Source organism: Calliopsis andreniformis, chromosome 9 (assembly GCF_051401765.1).
Source record: "Calliopsis andreniformis isolate RMS-2024a chromosome 9, iyCalAndr_principal, whole genome shotgun sequence".
Taxonomy (NCBI): Eukaryota; Metazoa; Arthropoda; class Insecta; order Hymenoptera; family Andrenidae; genus Calliopsis; species Calliopsis andreniformis.
This window is the reverse complement of record NC_135070.1, coordinates 4,063,525-4,083,229: the sequence shown is the minus strand read 5'-3', so window position 1 is coordinate 4,083,229 and position 19,705 is coordinate 4,063,525. Positions and strand designations below refer to the sequence as shown.

Sequence of the window (19,705 nt, the reverse complement as noted above, 5' to 3'; positions counted from 1 at the left end):
CATAATATTTTTAGATGTTATTAGTCTTAGGAATTTATGAATTTATGAATCTCCGATCCACCATTGGTAGAAGAAGGTAAAATAAAACTCTAAATAATTTCATCTAGGGAACAACTTATGAATGATATTGTTGATGGAAATTTGCGAAGAAAATGATTAATTGATATCATTTTCCTTCATATAGTTCTTAAAAAGTGTTAAACGATGTCGATTTCTTGAGAACATAGCGATAGTTTCCGACTACCCGCAGCGTTATTGCGTTTTTTTAGCAAACTAAGTATGTAAGGGGAAGGGGCGGCACATGGAAAATATGCAAACACCGAAAACAGAAGATCGAAAAGTCGATAAACGATGAAGATGAAGGCAGGAACCGGCTTGCCCAAAGCTGACCGATAAGAAAGTCCGTGTAAATCAGAGGAAAGCAACTGGCGTTAAGTACTTACAACGTTCGCACATCAGAACCCGCTGAGTTACGGTAAGGTCGTTCAACCCTTGGCAATCATCCCCTTCCTTTTTCTCTTGTTCATTTAAATTTTTCAATCTTTCGAATATTCTATGTGAACCCTCGTATTCATTATTAAATTAAAATTCATAGATACGCATTATTAATCAAAAAGATCTATATTCTGTATTTTATAATTTTAATTCACTAATTCTTAAACAATACTAACTTCTAATAAAATAAATAATAGATTAAAATGTTGACAACATATGTAGTGGTGAGTGTGTGTAACTATACAATAAAAAGTTTTGAAAGGAGAATGTTTATCTAAATACTGTAAAAGAGTATTGATTTAATATAAACTTCTTGAACAATCGCTTTATGAAATAGTAGCGAATTAAAATACCGAATGATAAACTGAAGTTAATATTCTACAAGTTTCATTTCGAAAACATTATAATACGTCAATTTAGTACTTAAACATTCAAATTCTTATTCATTTCAACATGTAATATTTAAATGTACATGCAAAGTGTTCTAAATCGAAATCGACAAACACTGCCAGTATATTTTAAAGGTCATTCTGAATAAAAAATATTACATATATACCACAGATTGGTTTATCTTCATTCTCGAAATATAGAAAATGAAGTAATATAAACCATAAATAATCAGAGCATTCAGGCTACTTAACTTTTAATGATAATTATTTATTTGATAATAGTTTTAAATAAATAATTATTATTAAAAGTTAATCATATATCTCGTCTCGAGCAACTCATCTCAACAAGTACGACAATAGTAGTAAAATCCGAGATTTATTTCTTATGAACATATCGGATTTTTATAAATGTCCGGAATTTGAAGGGTTGATTCTACACACTAAAAAAATAAAACGAAAGTTAATAATGACAAAAATGTGTTTAAAATTTCCTTTCAAAATTATTAATTGTTAAGAAAACGCCTAAAATTTGCATGAAGTGTGTCTGACTTTAAAATTTAAAACTTATTCTGTTGCTAATGTGCACCACCCAGGTCAGACACAGCAAAGTCAGAAGTCATTTTCTTCACAATTAATAATTCTGAAATGAAACCTTAAACGCAATTTTTAGTTTTCTATTTCTTTATCTTTTTGATATTAATCGAGTAATGTTCAATAGTATATCAAATATATGAGAAACTTAAAGTTAATCGACTTAATATTGTCAATCATGATGAGTTCATGCCTTATGAATAAGATATGCGTCGGGCGTCGGGAGACGTATTACTTTTGATATACGACTCTCTTTAGGTGCAAAATGAATGAACGTCGCGCGAGAAAGCAGTCTTATATCTTCCTCAATAAAAGCATTCATATACACATGATTTCTTTTTCAAATTTAATAAAAGGTAATCAATATTTACTTACATCTACTTGAATTGTAACAATCAAAATAAGCGGTTTGTATTTATTTTTTAAATGTTATTAATTAAAAAATGTTTAATAAAATTGAAAGTAGAATATTTAAATATTTTTACCTTGCTAAGAACTTAAAGAAATGACAATAACGAGTGCCTGGATAGCTCAGTCGGTAGAGCATCAGACTTTTAATCTGAGGGTCCAGGGTTCGAGTCCCTGTTCGGGCGCAATTTTTTTTTTGTAGACACATTAAACTACAAATCATGAATAAATTCATTCATATTTTCTTAAAATCATAAAAACAGTCTAAAAGAAATAAAATAATTCTGCAATGAAGCACAGTTTATTTAATGGTCTTGGAGTAGGATAAACAAGAAAATATTCAAAGATGTATAAAAATTACTTTAATATCTACTCACATTTTTCTTACAGCGAATGACTATTTCATTTGTACACAAAATAGAATCTGTAATTCGTGGAGTACCAACTATAGCACATGTGTAAGTTTCACAGAACAGAAAACCTGATACTATTTACATTATTTAAGTACGTCAGAAAACGTTTTCTTTTAATAGATAGAACTACAGATCCCTAAAACAAAGTGCAGAGGATGTTTCAGTCTATATGACACAATCTCCTTAAAAATTCGTTCGTAAAAAAAGGGATATACAGAGTATAACGCATATAAAAATATGTACATGAAGATCATGTAAATAAAAAATAAGTAGAGAGTAAACATGGAAACATATTATCACTTTGGAGATAAAACAAACAGCATAGGACTGTTTCAATCCCTTTGTCACATGTTACTAAACTTAATATAAGTTCTTAGGTATCATACAACACAACCCAACATCTAAAAGTAATGTTATCGAAACATTTTTTTAAAACTGTTCTTTGACACTGCCATCAGGCATACCAAAAAATATCTTTTTTGCCATTTTTATGAAGAGGCCTGTTTCGACAACTCCAGGCATCATTAAAATTTCTGTATTGATTTTATACCAATTAGTTAAGTCTTCTGGAAAATGCCAGTCCAAAATAAAATTGCCATTATCTGTTATAACTGGGCCCTATATATAGAATGAAATATATGTACATGACTCAATATTGGTCAATATTTAAAACAAAAGTGTTAAAAACTTACAGCCTTAGCTAAAGCCATTCTAATTTGTACATTCCCTCCAAAATTCTCTTCAATTCGCTTCTGAATGGCAGCGTATGCCATAGGAACTACTTCAATAGGAATACCCTTTTTGTACTGTTCTCCAAGTTTTTGAGAGTTTTTCCTAAAAATATTTATAACACATTGAAGATACTTGGTCCAGAAAACATGTCCTTTAGAAATATAATACTCACGTATAATCAGCTATTATAACAAGCTGCTCAGCACAAGATGCAATTATTTTTTCTTGAAGCAGACATCCTCCACCACCTTTAATGAGATTCATCTCGGAATCAACTTCATCTGCTCCATCAATTGCACAATCCAACTGTTAATATTTAATTAATAATGTAGAAAATTATTTTATAAATACTCTGGCTATGAAATTCTTGATTACCTTAGGATAGGTTTCTAGATCACCTATTGTGAGATGATTATTCAATATTAGCTGACGAGCTTGAAATGAGGTTGGCACACAAATCACATTAAGACCCTCATTTTGAACACGTTCAGCTGAAAAATAGTTATAATTTTGCATATTATGATGAAAAATACAAATTTTATATTAAAATATATTTCTAATTTGATCCAAAAAAGTTGTGATGTTATCGTCAAAAGGAGTCAAAGATCATACCTCATCAGTATAATGTGCTATATTGATGATAACAAATAGTGTAATATACGAAAAGAAGAATTAAGTTTATACACTACTTTTAATATTCTGATATATAAAATAAAATGTCATTACCGAGTCTATGAACGGCATGTATTATAGTAGATCCGCTACCGATTCCAATGACACTATTGTCCTGTAAAACAATCACGTGGAAAATTTAAATAAGGGATTACCGGTATATTTATGTAACCCACAATGATTTGTTAATTCCAGTCATAAATAATAATCACCTTTACATATTCGTCAACAGCTTTATGTGCAGCGATCCTTTTTGCATTCTCAAGAGGTCCCATTTTCGTTATAGTTCTTGAAATTTTGTTGAAATTTTTTACGCAAAAATACAAACGCGAACTCCTATTCAATACCATGCGTGCAATCTACATCACCAAACCATTCTTTTTTCAAAATCATTCTTTGGTTATGGCTTACGGAACGGGCAAATGACGAGCCAACTTTTGTACGCATGTGCGGCGCCAAAATTCAAATTCAAATAATCCCATTAATAGAAATGCGAGAAATACTCGAAATATGGTATTGCAAAAAAATTTATACAGAAATTCACGACAAATTTAATACAAATATAGTGTAATTAGTGGAAGAATGACTTTTGTCATTAGAAATTGTAGAATAATATGCAGGGTGCTTTTAGTAGAATAATTACGGGATTATTCAGCCACTATCTTATAACAAAATTATTAACCAGAATTTATTTCTGTTGATCGAGTAACATGTAACTATAACAGACATTTGAAAAATACTTTGTTTTTATAACGAACTTAATGGACAGTTAAAATGAACACCCTGTATATTTCATTAAATAATTGCATATTTTACATGTTATAAAGTCTATTATAAAATAGAATTAAGATATGCTTAAGAAGAATAATCTCCTTTTGAACCGTATCGTATACTATAGGATACCACTTTGTAATGTAAATACGAACGATACAGCTTAATCGAATTTCCATTATATTCAGCATCAGAGGCGAATAACATAAAATACAACCAAACACAATTTACATTTCAGTAATTATTATGTATAAGATTTCACTTTAATTCTCTATTAGTACTTTAATAATAATATTCGTCTTAACACTTTCCGTTTTAACTTGTCCACACACAGTACACATTATTTATCATCGTAGTGTCTCTCTCGTTCACACGATTGTTCTTTTTCTCTCTCTCTCTCTCTCTCGCTCGCTCGCTCATTGCGCTCATACACTTTGCACCGATAGTCAATTCTTAGAAATCAGGTAAAAATACGCGACGACTCTCGCGTGAGTAAATTTTATTATGTATGTACGTATTCTCGAGCAGGCTAGAAAAAAATCGTTAGCAAAGTCCATGTATTCGCGCTGATACACATTATTATGATTCTGATCAGCAGCTTCACCGAGATCAGAGAGGCAATCCGCTTCATTCGACAAAGGGCAATCTTTAAATGTGTGTATCGATGAGCAAGGCTGAATTAAGATAATCTCGTGAATGCACAACGATCGTGCAGAACCTAATCACTACACCGATCGCTTACAGATCACCCTTGTGTAACACGACTAGGACATTTATTGCCGATCCGCCCTACGAAGATTCACGCACATGAAGCTCTGCACACGTGAATCCAAAGAAAGTGAAACCATCATGCCGAAGCTTATATACACATGAAACTGATGAATTGTTTTAATCGTGATAAACAGACTGTTCCAAAATTGTGGTACAAACAAACAAGGGTTGATTCTACATGAAAAAATAAGTCGGAAATATGGAATAAACTTCTTTGATGTCGTATTTCATTTCTGGAAATATTGAGTTTGAATTATGGTCGGATGCAAGCGTATAAAAGTACAGTTTTGGATGTTTGAAGGGTACACAATGCTGTAACTATAATGCTGTAGTAGTTCAGTACACTTGTACTTGGTGAAAATTCAAACTCAATTTTCTGGAAAACGAAGCCTGATAGCAACAATTTTTATTCTACATTTTCGTCTCATTTTTTCATATAGAATCACCCCCTTTCCGCTTGTACCGCTAGTTCTAGAACACTCTGTACAATTATTTGGTTTCTGTACTCAAAGCAATGAATCACGCTTAGGATTCAGTAATGCTAATTACAATGTGTAGGTCAATGTCCGTGTTGAAAGACGCATTTCCTATGTCTAGCTTCTCTTTCCTCTTTAATTCCACTTTCGAGGCAATTAAAGATATACATTCCAGTCGAAAACTTTTCGAAGCGAAAATCATATTAAAGTGAAAGGGAAAAGTATGTGTGTTTTTCTTTCTCGAACAAACATACACGCACGCTTTCTCGTTCTTATTCTTTTTCTTTATTTTTTTTCTTTACTTACTCGCCAAACTAGAAAGAGCTTTATTTATGGGGAGCCTTCGTCTCGTCAACTTTTTTTTTTGATTCTACCCTCCTATCCCGTACACCACCCTTGATTGAGTACAACGAAAAGACAAAAGGAAAATCGTATCCATAGACGTTAAAAGGCTATGAACAATTTACCTTTTCAACCCACTCTTCCTCCTAATGTTGATACATACAATTATAATATGCGGTTCGCTAGCTCCTACAAATTTTTTTATCATGCTCTCCTCCACTTACCACTCGCTTCTTTCCTTTGGCTAGGATTACAAGTGAAATTTTTCAGACTTTCAATGGAAAATATTGATTGGTGCTTACAATATTTAAGTGATACACGTTTCGAAACTTAACGCTTTGTTTTTTCCTTATCTGCTGATCTTGGTCTTGACGGGAGACATATCAGGGAAAATACGACATGACCTTTATCTGCGATCTTCAGCCAAACTAACAAGTTCTCACGTGATTGTGACAAGGTCAATCAATAGACATGGAAATCTAGAATGTGCTTCTCCATTGAACATATTTAGTACCGTAATTTCGTACAATTCTGATTTATTTTCTGTTATTTATTATTTTCATGTCGTATTTTTTCCGTTTTCACTACCAAATTTCTGAAGAAAAATGATAATTCTGACGTGAGGAAGGCAACACGATAGTTCTTGATCGTGCATATATGTACGTGTTTATATATCACAGTACAAAAATACTGTGAAAAATATAGTATAATAAATATTCTTAATAAAAAAGAAAAGGAAGTTTCCTTTCTCACGTTTACAATTTTTTTCTGTATTTTTCCCCTTTTCTCATCATTTCTCTTTCAATCAATTTCTTAACAATAAAGTATTTAGTGACCCGAGAACGATTTTTATTAGAGTCGGATGTTGTTAATTGTACAACGTTTTTTAATGTTAATGACACATCTCCTTCATTAGACTTATATCATAGCAATATTAAATTACAATCAGACTCTTTCCTGGCGTTTCGGAGCCACTAACTACGTATAAGCCCTAATATTACTTGCTAATAGTCGATTAGAATAATAAGAAATCATGTATCATAATAAGAGCACAGTATACTATAAAATTATTGAAGATTTAATTAAATTTCATATTTCATCTTTTCTTTTAACTCTATGATTAAGTCCGCTTTGCTAATCACTTGATCCTTCTCTTTTTATTATCAATCGTTCGTATTCAATTTTTGGGAAGTGTGCACACTCACGAGTAGAATATATTATAATTACGCAACGATACACATCTACACATGCGAACAGAATACAATTTATATTTCTGCACGTGTGAGTAGATGTAAGATTTTACTTGCGTACATATACGTATATGTATACATATTTATTTATTTATTTATTCATTTATTTATTTATTTATACTTATACGATAGGCAATGATAGGTAAAATATAGTTTAAATACAAATCGAAATTTCAGTTCGTTCGAAGTCACTTCGTCCAATAGAAAAATGTCGTACGCATTCTGTTTTTCATCTTTACTTCGAGAAAACATACCCGTGGATAAAGATCCATTATATTGAATGAGTCTAATTTTTTGTGAAATTCGTTGTCAAATTTCTTTTTTCTTTTTGTGTTATTCGTCGAGTTTAGAGATGTTTATTGAAGACACATGAAAATTTTCATTTTTTAAAATGACTCGATAAAAATAACCATTTTATACAGGCAAAAATATTTTTCTTTTTCGCTTGTTATCTTCGTTCGTGAGAACAATTTATTTTTTTCACTCGATGATTTGATTCTTCCTCCTGCAAAGGATATTCGGGAGGATCGTCAACGGCGACAGAGAGCGGACAGAGGTTGTTTCCAAAGACCCTTTAATTTCTCTCGAAAACTTTTGATACAATTATCTGAGAGATTTCAAATTTTCTTTCATTTTCACTACATCTAAGAATTTTCAAGAAAACGAGTACTGAATTACGCACAATGTTGTTAGAAACGGAGAAAAGAAACAAAACTAGGAAAGAACACGGGATAATACTCTCGACGATACTCCGAGGCATTCTCTTCCGCGTTCTTAATGAATAAATATAGGCAATGTAAAAAACCGTTCTGTCAACGGTTATGCTGAAATTTCAAAACTAAAGTGGGAGAAAATAGTAACAATAAAAATATAACAGTATTAATACAGCATTCGATCGTTCGAACAGGCGCGTCGCATCGTTCATTCAAAATCATCTTCTCAGATGTATTTTTTCGGGGACCCCCCTGGCTACATCGTTATAGTACAATTTATAATTAGCGATAAAAACAATAATAAAATAGTATTAATAGCAAAGTAGGCGTGTAAAAGTCGAAGATTTGCAACTCTCGAGTGACGTGGAAACAAGGGAAATTAAAGCTCGTAAGTTCTAAATTAAACCGAGTAGTTGTTCACTATGTACGTAGAGATTCCTTTCGTTCGATATACACCAAAGCAAATTTATTATTTTTATTCCTTCTTTAGTGGAAAAATCGACGCGATTGATTTCGTATTACATGCGCGCGGAGTCTTGCTTCGTTCTCTGTTATTTTATGTCGCGAGTTTACGTTCAAGTTTTAACGATAAACTAAGACGAAGACATACAACAAAATCATTCTTTATCATCTTGATATTACCACGTTTTATCGTTTCAAATATGCACGCATTTATTTGTTTAGTTTAAACTTGTATACAGTAATCATAAGCTTTTTTTAATTCATCCGAGTACCACATGAAAAGGTTTGTTTTCTCAAGTTCAAACACACATCTCTTCAAAAGCTGTCGTAGTATTCCCTTCATTTCTCAGGCATTTTGTGTTAAGGCAATCAGTATATACTTTTTCTTGGTTTACTTATTTTATGCACTGTCGCTAATTCACATATCACAAACGCGAGCGCGGACAGACGTGTTTCAAAAAGGTGTTTGTAATATGTGAATGACACACTCAGAAAGGGGAAAAGGCAAAAAGTAAGCAGAAGTTCCAAAAGGATAAGAAAAGGAAGAATTCGCTTCATCTATTCAACGTTTTTAGTTATTTTCAATATTCATAATTAATTTGTTCTTGAAAGGTCGCCATCGAAATGGCCAGAAAATGCACGCACAATTAGACAATTTCAAAAAGAAGAAAAGAAAGATGTAACAAATGGAAAGTCACACGTTGCAAATTATAGATGATTTTGTTCATTGGTTTATATGTATGTATCTATGTGTATAATTTCATTTCGTTGTATTATCCATATGTTATGAATAAAGCTATGAATGTAAAGCAATATAAGGAAAGTATGTGAGAGGATGACAGAAAGGAAATTAATTACAATATACAAAAAAAAAAAACTGACGGGGAAGGTAATCAAAATATAACCGTTACTTGTTTCAACAAGCACTTTCGAGTATACTTCTACTTTCAGTAGAATTATATAGAATTCTGAATGCATTCACGTACGTTATACGCACATATTCCCGATACATCACATCTCTCCGAAATAAAAATAATCAGTGTTGTACATCACAAATTTCGTTTTGTTTATGAAAAAAACAGAACACAAGTATTCCTCGATTTTTCTTTTGTACAACACGCAGTAATTAATTAAGCCTTGAATTAGTAACGCTCCTAACTGGAAAACGAAAAACGTGTATAAATCCTTATTTCTTCTCCTTCACGTAGTAAAATGGAACGACTTGGTTAAAGAACAGGGAGGCACATATGAACTCTTTCTAAGATAGTAATACTCGATGTACATACGAGAATCGAAAACGTTAACAAAAAGAAATGAAATTCCTAATTAAACACTTTAAGTAGATATGATTCGCACGATAAAAATTGATTTATTTATTTATTTTCGATTAATGCTTATTAATGTTCCGTCTAATCCCTCCATTTTCTAACACTAATTTTTGAACACGCCAAAGGATGGCCCGCCAACCTAATCTGTACAATGATTAGTTCTGCAGTCTCCAAAATTATTTAGCAGACTTTTTCTTGCATATATAACAAAATGTCTACATACATATGATTTCCATGCTTCTTTAAAATATGTAGATCTCAGCTTTGAAAAGTTTTCAATCAGATACAGCCTTAAAATCTTCGTCCGACAATTAAGAGTTTTTAAATGCGAACGGACCAACCCAGGCAACAGTAGATTCATAAATCTTTCCATATAAAGATAAAGAGACACAATGATCAAATAAATTTGTTCCAGCTGTAGACTGGCGTAGAAAGCTGGTGCGTAAAACGGGTACGGTGTACCCGATTTTTTTAACAAATCGGGTTTCTGCATTCTCAAGACTTTTTAACGTGAAATCAAGACATTTCTAAGCATTTTTCCCGATTCGATCTACCACTGACTACGAAAAAGAAATATTACTTTGCTGTTATCTTGTTTGTCTCTGTCTTCGGTCGATAACGATTTAGTCGGAATACGGAAGAACGTGGCAAGACTCATTAATGAGCGTGTACACGAAGAGTGAAAAATGACCGCAAGAAGTGAGTTATGTACATTATTTGCATGTGTCGGCGAATCAGCCCTTGCCCTTGTTCCATGTCACATATAACAACGAAAAGAAGTGGCGAGATTAGAGTTTCGGAAAGTGATAAAGATAGGGAGGGTGAGGAGGAGGGCATTTGAATAATTATTAATATATAATATTATAATAATAACAATAATGATGAGGTGTTCTAAACAGTGCTAGGACTAGTGCTAGAGGGTCCTGTGAGGAATCAGGGTGGGTGGGTACGGGCTAAGGAGGGGTTAGTGTGGGGGCGGTGGTTCCGTAGATTGGTTTCTGCCATCTACAGCCCTAACCGGCTTCCTACGTGAAGGACCGACTCCAACTGAACCGACTCCACCTCTAAGGTACGCTGGTGCCGGGGTTGCTATCGGTTCTCTGATAGTTCTACTAATTGGCGGCGGCAGTGGATGCTGCAATACCTGTTGTAACACGGAATTACAAACTGAAATTACAAAAACCAAACTGTTTCTTAAAATCCTCTTTTGCTTTTAAGTAATCTCACATTTTTCAAAATTACGAGTTTAACACATTCTCAGATGGAGTAAAATATGAAAGATTAATAAACCTAACTTTGTTTCGTACATTCATTCAGGTTACACAAGAGAAGCAAATTTGTATGCACCTAACATACATAAAAATATTTCTAAATCTCATTACTTAATATCTAGAACCTGGTCTGCACTGGTGTATTAACGCACAAAATATCAAATTTCGAGTTATGAATATAGTATTATTAAATATAATATAATTAATGATATTTTTGCTAATAAATATTTGAATAAAAATTTTTGGAACCTAAAATTATTTTTACGAATTCACTTATCAAACAATTGTTATTTTACATTTATATTCTATGTGTAATTTTAAGTGTAATTAGAATCTTTAATTCTTTATTATTACTCTTTGTATTACTAGCAAGTTCAAATAAATAAATATTAATAATATATGCATGTATGCTACTTTTTTCAAATTCTATCTAATAATAATTAGATGCTTAACTCTCGTGTTTTAAACGAACTAGGTTATACTTTGTTTGTAACCTACTATCCTTATATCTAAGCTATTATTATTTTCACGAACAATATTAGTAATTATGTTAAAAAAATTACCACAATAAGTTAGTTTAGTTAAATTAAAGCTAATTATTTGTGAGTAAACACATCAATGCAAAACTATATGATTGAATAATATCTATTTTGCAATAATTTCTTACATTTTTTGATTTTTTTTTAAAGTTACGTTATATTTTATTTGTAAACTATCCTTATATTTAAATAACTATTTTAGTGAATAATATTACAAAGTATGCGAAGAAAATTGCTGTTATATACGTTAGTTAAGGAAAAATGTAAAACGCTCGATTGCTCAAAATTAGTTATTTGTAGGTTAACACACCAATGCAGAACAAGGTTCACCTTAGCTTTTACCTTTTCATTCTCTTTTTCTTGTTTTCTGTGATAGTGTTCATTGCGGCTGTAACATTATATTACTCCAAATGAGAACAATACTTTAACAGTTTATAGATACTTACCAATGATGGAGGTAATACATTGTGCATCAGTGTTTGAACAATAGGTGTATTTTGTGAGGCGTGGTTATTCGAATTTGGAGGTGATCCTTGACTCTGTGGACCTGTACCCACACCACCGGCAGCAGCCTGAACGGTGTGCGTTTGTTGTGTTGACGTTTGTGTTACAGGTTTACTCGTCATTTGATCCCTCTTCGCCTCTTGATTTAAATTTAATTTCTTTGTAGAAACTGTGGAAGTGTTAGCGTTTGGTGTTTCCGGACTAGTCGTGGCGATACTCGCACTCGACACCGGTGTTTGCCCCGTAGATTGCTGCTGTATCTCCGACTGCAATTCTGGCAATGTTTGAGAAAGGGTTCCGAGAATAAGTTCGCGCGTGAACAGGCTCCTATTCGCACTTTCACGTTCAATGTTTTGTAATTGTGAATCAGACAGAGTACTCGTAATGCATCTATAAAAAGAAAGAAATATTTAATGCATAATTATATCAAACAGTCTTTCACTTACAAAAATTATGCTTAAAATAAATTTAAAATTCAAAGATAGCTATCTTTCCATAAGACAAAGATAAATACTAAGCAGTGTCTCAATAAGATCGTTCTGAAGTATAGCTTTTGGCAACCAGTATGCTGACCATGATATGCAATTTTGTACGTTCAGACAAGGAATCAGTATACAAATACATATACATGTGTTATGTAGGATATATGAAAGACACACACAACTGTCAGTTACTTCTAATAAGTATACATTTTGGCAGTACAATATGGGGCAAAATGTATATTTTTTAATCATTGTAATTGTAATAATAAGAATGGATAACATACCTTGGTAACAGAAACATATAGCTCTGTGAACTGGTAGATGATGCACCGGACGGGTTAGCCACATTGGTTGTATTATTGTTACTACTCGTACTATTTGCTACTACACTGGTCATAGTAGTAGAATGACCACTTCCACTAGTACCGCCACTTACAGAACCAATAACCTGAGTCTGCCTCCTGGGTAACCGTTCCAATTGTTGCCTAGCAACCTAAAACCACATTCCTCTTACATTATGCATTTTGATTTAATTAAACTCAAGTAAATACTTTGTGTAATGGTAGAAATATTAGACAACATTTTTTGGATGTCTGAAATTGAACATACTCTAACTTGTTGTCGCTCCAACTGTAGCTGCATTTGCAATTGTTGTAAATGCGATGGTGTTGATGAACTCTGACCAGTTCCTCCTCCACCACCTCTACGAGCACCAGATAATTGAGAAAGTAATTCTGTAATTGGATCCATTCCATCTCGACTACTTGGACTCAATCCCCCGGATGAACTGAAATGCATATTGGACCTGCAGGTCCAATGACACGCCAATGAACATTATCTAAGATGAGATGATGGTTATGAACTGAAGCTGAAATCCTTTCTTCAAAATATACTCTTCAGTAAAGTATATATTTGGTACTTTCAAATGCATGTATTATTATATCTAAACATTAAGTTTTCATAAATGACAACAAAAGACTGCTGAAGCATAATATTAAAAATTATAATACAAGTGAAAAGTTGTATATTTAATGAAAAATATATGCAGTCAAAGATACTGATCAAAAATTCATGTTCAGCAAATCAATTCTTTCATGATACAGGGCAATTAATGTTAATAAAACTTTTTGCAGATACATTGTTAAGATAGTATGAAAGTACATCTAACATTAATTTGTTAAAATTATCTTGATAAAAATAATTGTCCTTATATACGTTTAAACATACAGTACTCTACTGGCAAGATATACTGTAGTGTTTTTTTTTACATGTACTTAAACTGATATCTATATTAATAGACATATACCTGCGAGGTCGTGTTCCACTAATTCCTCTAGATGTGTGTGGTATTCGTCGACTATTATGTCTACTTGCAGTGGGTTCATCTAGAAAAGAAATCAGGTCTCTTGGTCCACTACGATGCTCCAAACTGAAATGACCGGCAAAATCGTCAGTCAAAGGGTTAGGATCCCCTCCTGGGACAGATGCACATGCTGGACAAACCTATAGAAGTATTATAAATTTTCTTTAAAACCAAGTTTATATGCAAATATTTGTATTCATGAAATATTTCATTATACATACAACTTCAAAAGAAGTGTCTAGATGTTCTGTAGCAACATGTTCTTGTATTGTAGCCTCAGTAAAACCCATTCTTGCACAGTAAGGACAAGTTAAAGACTGTGGCTGTTCTATACTTACTCCTTCACCACCATAATATAATTCTATTAAATATTAAATTTAGAAAATTAATCACTGCAGTTGTACAATATTCTAAATGATTACCATAGAAAAAATTTGATAATTGACTTACCACAGTCAGATCTAGTAAGTATACACTGCATAGGATGATCAACGAGGTGACGTGTAGTACTGGCACCTCCTTCGTAACATCTGGCACACAAATCATAATCGTAGCACACGAGGCACTTGTATCTGCGACCCCGAAAATTCCCCTTTAAGCAGGAGTCACAGCTTACCCCTGAAATCAATATGATCATTGCTTAAATATTCATAACTTATATTAAAAATAATAAAAGTGAATTAAGTAATATGTTTTAAAAATAACATTTTTGTACATAGTTAATGAAAATCATAGAAAAAAATAATACTACATATTGAACACATTAAAAGCAATATGACTGTTCTGAGAAAAGATACTTAAATGTTTGTTGCATATACACTATATATGTATGTAATATGCCTGAACTTAATCTGTAAAAAGTACCTAGCTTTACAAGTACATAGTTTTTGTAACAAAAATTATTTTTATTTAATTACAATACTAAGTGCATATATAATTCTACAATAATTAATAATAATTGTTGTATAAATAACAAAAATAATTATAGATATATCGTATAGTTACTTTCAAATAAATATATAAATAAGATGTAGTTTAACATTGAACTGTTTAATGTTTCAATCTTGTTATTACTAAGCAAAAATAAATCTTTTTATCAATGATATATTATTTGCGACATAATATTGTTTACTTTTAAACATATCTTTATTATTTTCTATTAGTTTGAGTTAAATTATTATATAAAACATATGTACCTACATATCTGTAAAGAAAATACCATTTAAAGATACATGTATAATTGAAACACTCTATTTGGGAAATACAACAAAAGGAGAATATTCTTGCTACCTTGCAATATTTATCATAATGATCAATATACCTAAATCAATACAATCTGCAATAATATTTCTAAATCTTAATACGACATTTGTAATTTCAATTATGTAACATGTACAAACGTAAGTAGAATGGAAAAAACCGAGCAATATTATTTATACATTGAGCTGTAAATATTCTCAAATCTATAAATATCATACTGACATTTAAAATTAAAAAATATAATAGATTCCATTGTTTGATGCTGAAACTATGTCATCCTTGAAATATCAAACAATCTCATATCACATAAAAAAGTACAAATTTAAACTTGAAAAAGGCCTCAACAAAGAGACTAAGACAAGGACAGAGAATAAAAGGAACGTGTTCCAATATGTTTTACAGGTCTAACTTAACCAGTAAGGGAAGGGAGCTAAGCAAAAAAAAAGCAATTTCAAAGCAGTCAGCTGGCATAACGTTCTGACGACTGATCAATAAATATTTCTTCCGCCAAAAATGAATGACATTGCAAAAAAAAATTCAGCGATAATCGCCAAAGAACATTACAAATCCACAGAAATTGGAGTAATTTTTTTATATGTGCTGCCATCTGGCCTCTGACATTAGACCCTTTGGTACAGGGCTCTCTCGCTAGAAATGTCTTGCGAAAAATATCATGTATTGCAAATTTCGTAACCTCGACGACGAACCTGGACAGACTTTCTACGCGCACATCCGAATTCTTCATGATCCAAAAATTCCGCCATCAATGCGTAACAAATTTAGTAAACGTGAATTCGAAGGTTGACTCGCTGACTCGGGAGCAGCACACACGTACGTACCTTCATGTCGACTCATTTTCCGTTTAAAATCTCATATACGCCGATAGCGCGGGGTCTCGCAATCGAACGGTTTAAGAAATGCGATTACTGCTCGCCACTGCGTTACCACTTCACGTCTCCCCGTGCAGCAGACACGATGGGAAAAACATTAATCGTCAAACAAAAAATTTTTCGTTAGAATTTCCAGCGCAAAACCTAACCCAACTAGGCTACCGTGACGTCACACTAGACCTACGCTCCCGGAGAACGTTGCGGGCAGGGTCTCTGTCATTGCGGCGTTGCCACCTCTTTCACAAACATCAGCGGGAAATTCAAATATTACGAGTGACAATCGTTTGTGAACATGTTGCAGTCAACGTCGTTTACATTGTAAATTCTATCTTCCAATGAAAAAGGAATATACGTGCTTTATTCAATAAAGATTATAGCTAAATCATTAGTTTAAACAACAGATCATAGCTTTAATTAATTACTCTTACGATAGAATTACCTCCTTTCCTTCTTTCTTTTTTTAAGTACTTTTTTAATATTCTACGAGACGAAAATCTGTATTTCTACTGCTTCTTTAGTTTTAACTGTAAACTTTCTAAAAAATTTTGCTAGAAATTTTTATAAAGCTTTGATAATGATTATATTTTGTTCACAACTGAATTAAACTTGAATATCAAATATTTTAAAGAGTTATGATCGGGATTTTTTATTCGTCTTTAACATTTAAATTGCCTTTAAAAAACGTGTATTTTTCGCTTAAGTAATACGAACCATTCAATTGACAATCTATTTTCATAGTTTGTGCCGAAATTTGGCAATCTGGCAGTTCTGTTACGAACTTTTCCGAGAGATTCTCGTACAACTTCGTACTCTTCCGTGTATAATCGCAAACGAAACCTACTTCGCGAAGTTGTTTCATTTATCCGACAATGGCGACGGTAGTCGGACGTGTTTTTGTATATGGTGGCAAGGGTGCTTTAGGCTCCGCTTGTGTTTCGAAATTTAAATCGAAAAATTGGGTAAGCAAACGAGACAATAATTTGCAGTGTCAATGAAAAACTTGAGCATCAGCCTCTCTATTAAAAACATCATCTTTACCGCTTGTCCAGGAGAAGTTTCGATTTTTTTCCTCAATATTTAACTTTGAAAACATTCAATTTATAAATGTTTAACAGTTAATTGTTTAATGAAATATAACTAGTAGAATACTGTTCCATTTGCGAATTGTAGATTTCTTGTATTCATCGGTAATTCCAAATAAGAAGTGAAAGTACACAGATAATTAGGTTTCATTGCGCAATGATTTATCGGTAAAAAATGAATAAAATACGTTCTTCTGCCGATGACACGCCAAATTTATTAAATATTTTGGATCTCTTATTAAAAATACAGTATAATTTAATCCATATAAGATATTAATCTATATATCTTGTTTTCGCGGTTAAATCGTATCGTTCGAATGGCTCATAAATATTTTGCGCTCTATTTTGAATATTACGAAGTATAATATAATAAAGATTCCATGTGTTTACTGTAATTATAATATCTATTCACGATATTTATTTCATCAGTGTTATTAATTTGTACATTGTTAAAAATGCATTAATATTTTAATAACTTTAAGTATTAAAATATATATGTTATAAAATATATTATACATGAATTTCAATAGTTAAATAATTACATTGTACATCCACATACTGAATATAGGGATATAATAATTCCTTCTTAGTCTGAAAATGTATAGGAAAATTACACCAAGGTCATAACTATTGATCTAAGATCCTTTCACATTGTTACATATAACTGAATCTTAAGCTAAATATTAAAACTTTGAAATATTGTCACAATCTTATTGTATGTGTTAACTGTATGTTTTCTATTATACATACATATTGAAAATCAATTATAGTGAAACAGTTATGTCAGTATTTCATAAATTCAAAAAGAATTGTTGTAAAAATATATTCTTTACTTCTAGTGGGTTGGATCCATTGATATGAAACCAAATGAGCAAGCTGATGCAAATGTAATTGTAAAATCTGAGAACAATTGGCAAGAGCAGGTAATATTATATTTTATTCTTTCTAAATAAATAACAATGTTATATCTATCTCTCTGTCTATCATATAGGAAGTAGATATTCTCAAACAAATTTCAAATATCTTAAATGAGGATAAATTAGATGGAGTGATCTGTGTAGCTGGTGGATGGGCTGGAGGAAATGCAGCCCACAAAGATTTCATAAAAAACAGTGATCTCATGTGGAAACAGAGTGTATGGAGTTCAGCTATTGCTGCTACTATTGCAGCACATCATTTGAAGGAAGGTGGATTTTTGTCTTTGACTGGTGCTAAGGCAGCATTAGCAGAAACACCAGGTAATAAAATTAATTCAGTGCTTATAGATTATTTTTTCCTTATTGTATAACTAAATACATTCTTTCATTGAAACAGGGATGATTGGCTATGGAATGGCAAAGGCTGCTGTTCATCAACTTACAAAATCTTTAGCAGCTAAAGGAAGCGGTCTCCCAAAGAATTCTCTGGTATCTGCTATTTTACCTGTCACTCTAGACACACCTATGAACAGAAAGTGGATGCCAAATGCTGATACTTCCTCCTGGACTCCTCTTGAATTTGTAGCAGAGTAAATATAATTTTTCTTCTTTTTCTTTAATGCCTAATTTACTCTTTATTAATTCTCTGAATTTGATTCTATAGCCTATTTTGGAAATGGTCACAAAATCAAGATCGACCCGCCACTGGGAGTCTCTTACAATTGATAACCAAGGATAATAAAACGGAATTAATTACTGTTTAAAAAGGGGAAACCTAAATTTTGGGAACAAGAATCTTTGGGTGCTTCCATGACCTATATACTTATATATGTTTAGTCTTTAATGTAAACCACTAACTCAATATTATCTACATTTGGGTCTATGTTTTACGTTATGTGTCCATGACAGATATTCGATGGTGTAAATATGAAAGAATACTTATGTTCATGTCTTTAAATATTTACATAAATTTTTTAAACTATTTATTGCGCTATCGTAAATCTGCCACTGTGAAAGTATATAACCAGAAGAAATTATTTTCGAAGCAATTTTAACGATTTTTATATTGTTTTTTATATTTATTTTTATATGGATGTAATATATTAAAACAGTAGGTAATTTGCTTATATCACATTCCACAGTTTTCTTGTAACCAATTATATTACAAACGGCGACGAAGTGATAAAAGAATATAATAAGATTAATAATAATAATGTTAAAAATGTTATAAAATGAAATATAAATCGTTATCGCATCATACGTTGGTATTTTAAATAATTAAATGCGACCAGATCTTGCTTACACGTTTTAATGCTTTTAAAGTTTTTTTTTTGTACTGCAATTCAAATTTAATTATTCACTGTTAAATTTATATCCTCAGTTAGTAAATTTGAACTATTTTCTTTATTATCGTATACATGTTTTGTTTAATGTATACGCTGACAATTTCATTAACAATATCAACACATTTTGCGAAACTATCTGTAAATGCCTGGATAGCTCAGTCGGTAGAGCATCAGACTTTTAATCTGAGGGTCCAGGGTTCGAGTCCCTGTTCGGGCGGAATTTTTTTTATAAAATACA

At 31.9% G+C, this 19,705-nt stretch overlaps 3 protein-coding genes and 2 non-coding genes across 9 annotated transcripts; 3 read left to right on the top strand and 2 right to left on the bottom strand.

Annotated features, from left to right (window-relative positions):
• Nucleotides 1-1,995: 1,995 nt before the first annotated feature.
• Trnak-uuu (transfer RNA lysine (anticodon UUU)) lies at nt 1,996-2,068 on the top strand. Its single transcript has one exon. It is a non-coding gene; the product is annotated as a tRNA-Lys (tRNA).
• A 162-nt stretch (nt 2,069-2,230) lies between these two features.
• Rpi (Ribose-5-phosphate isomerase) lies at nt 2,231-4,193 on the bottom strand. Its single transcript, XM_076384295.1, has 6 exons — nt 3,913-4,193; nt 3,755-3,815; nt 3,404-3,519; nt 3,201-3,334; nt 2,989-3,130; nt 2,231-2,914 (listed from the first exon to the last, which is right to left on the bottom strand). The coding sequence occupies exons 1-6, from the start codon at nt 4,048-4,050 to the stop codon at nt 2,726-2,728; spliced, it is 780 nt and encodes a 259-aa protein (XP_076240410.1). The 5' UTR covers nt 4,051-4,193; the 3' UTR covers nt 2,231-2,725.
• A 435-nt stretch (nt 4,194-4,628) lies between these two features.
• LOC143184157 (E3 ubiquitin-protein ligase KCMF1) lies at nt 4,629-16,285 on the bottom strand. Of its 4 annotated transcripts, XM_076386193.1 has the most exons (9): nt 16,072-16,285; nt 14,423-14,590; nt 14,194-14,333; nt 13,916-14,112; nt 13,219-13,414; nt 12,894-13,102; nt 12,070-12,517; nt 11,966-12,011; nt 10,870-10,957 (listed from the first exon to the last, which is right to left on the bottom strand). In XM_076386193.1, exons 1-8 carry the CDS (start codon nt 16,085-16,087, stop codon nt 12,003-12,005), a joined length of 1,383 nt encoding a protein of 460 aa, XP_076242308.1. In that variant the 5' UTR covers nt 16,088-16,285; the 3' UTR covers nt 10,870-10,957; nt 11,966-12,002. The 4 variants fall into 4 exon arrangements, with proteins under 4 accessions (XP_076242304.1, XP_076242305.1, XP_076242306.1 ...); XM_076386189.1 differs by lacking the exon at nt 11,966-12,011 and having other exon boundaries at nt 4,629-10,957; XM_076386190.1 differs by lacking the exon at nt 11,966-12,011 and having other exon boundaries at nt 4,629-10,957; nt 13,219-13,396.
• Nucleotides 15,853-19,105, top strand: Dhpr (dihydropteridine reductase). Of its 2 annotated transcripts, none has more exons than XM_076386195.1 (5): nt 15,853-16,063; nt 18,044-18,127; nt 18,196-18,442; nt 18,519-18,711; nt 18,786-19,105. In XM_076386195.1, exons 2-5 carry the CDS (start codon nt 18,062-18,064, stop codon nt 18,883-18,885), a joined length of 606 nt encoding a protein of 201 aa, XP_076242310.1. In that variant the 5' UTR covers nt 15,853-16,063; nt 18,044-18,061; the 3' UTR covers nt 18,886-19,105. The 2 variants fall into 2 exon arrangements, with proteins under 2 accessions (XP_076242310.1, XP_076242309.1); XM_076386194.1 differs by lacking the exon at nt 15,853-16,063 and adding an exon at nt 16,954-17,081.
• A 506-nt stretch (nt 19,106-19,611) lies between these two features.
• Nucleotides 19,612-19,684, top strand: Trnak-uuu (transfer RNA lysine (anticodon UUU)). The gene has a single exon. It is a non-coding gene; the product is annotated as a tRNA-Lys (tRNA).
• The last annotated feature ends 21 nt before the right edge of the window (nt 19,685-19,705 follow it).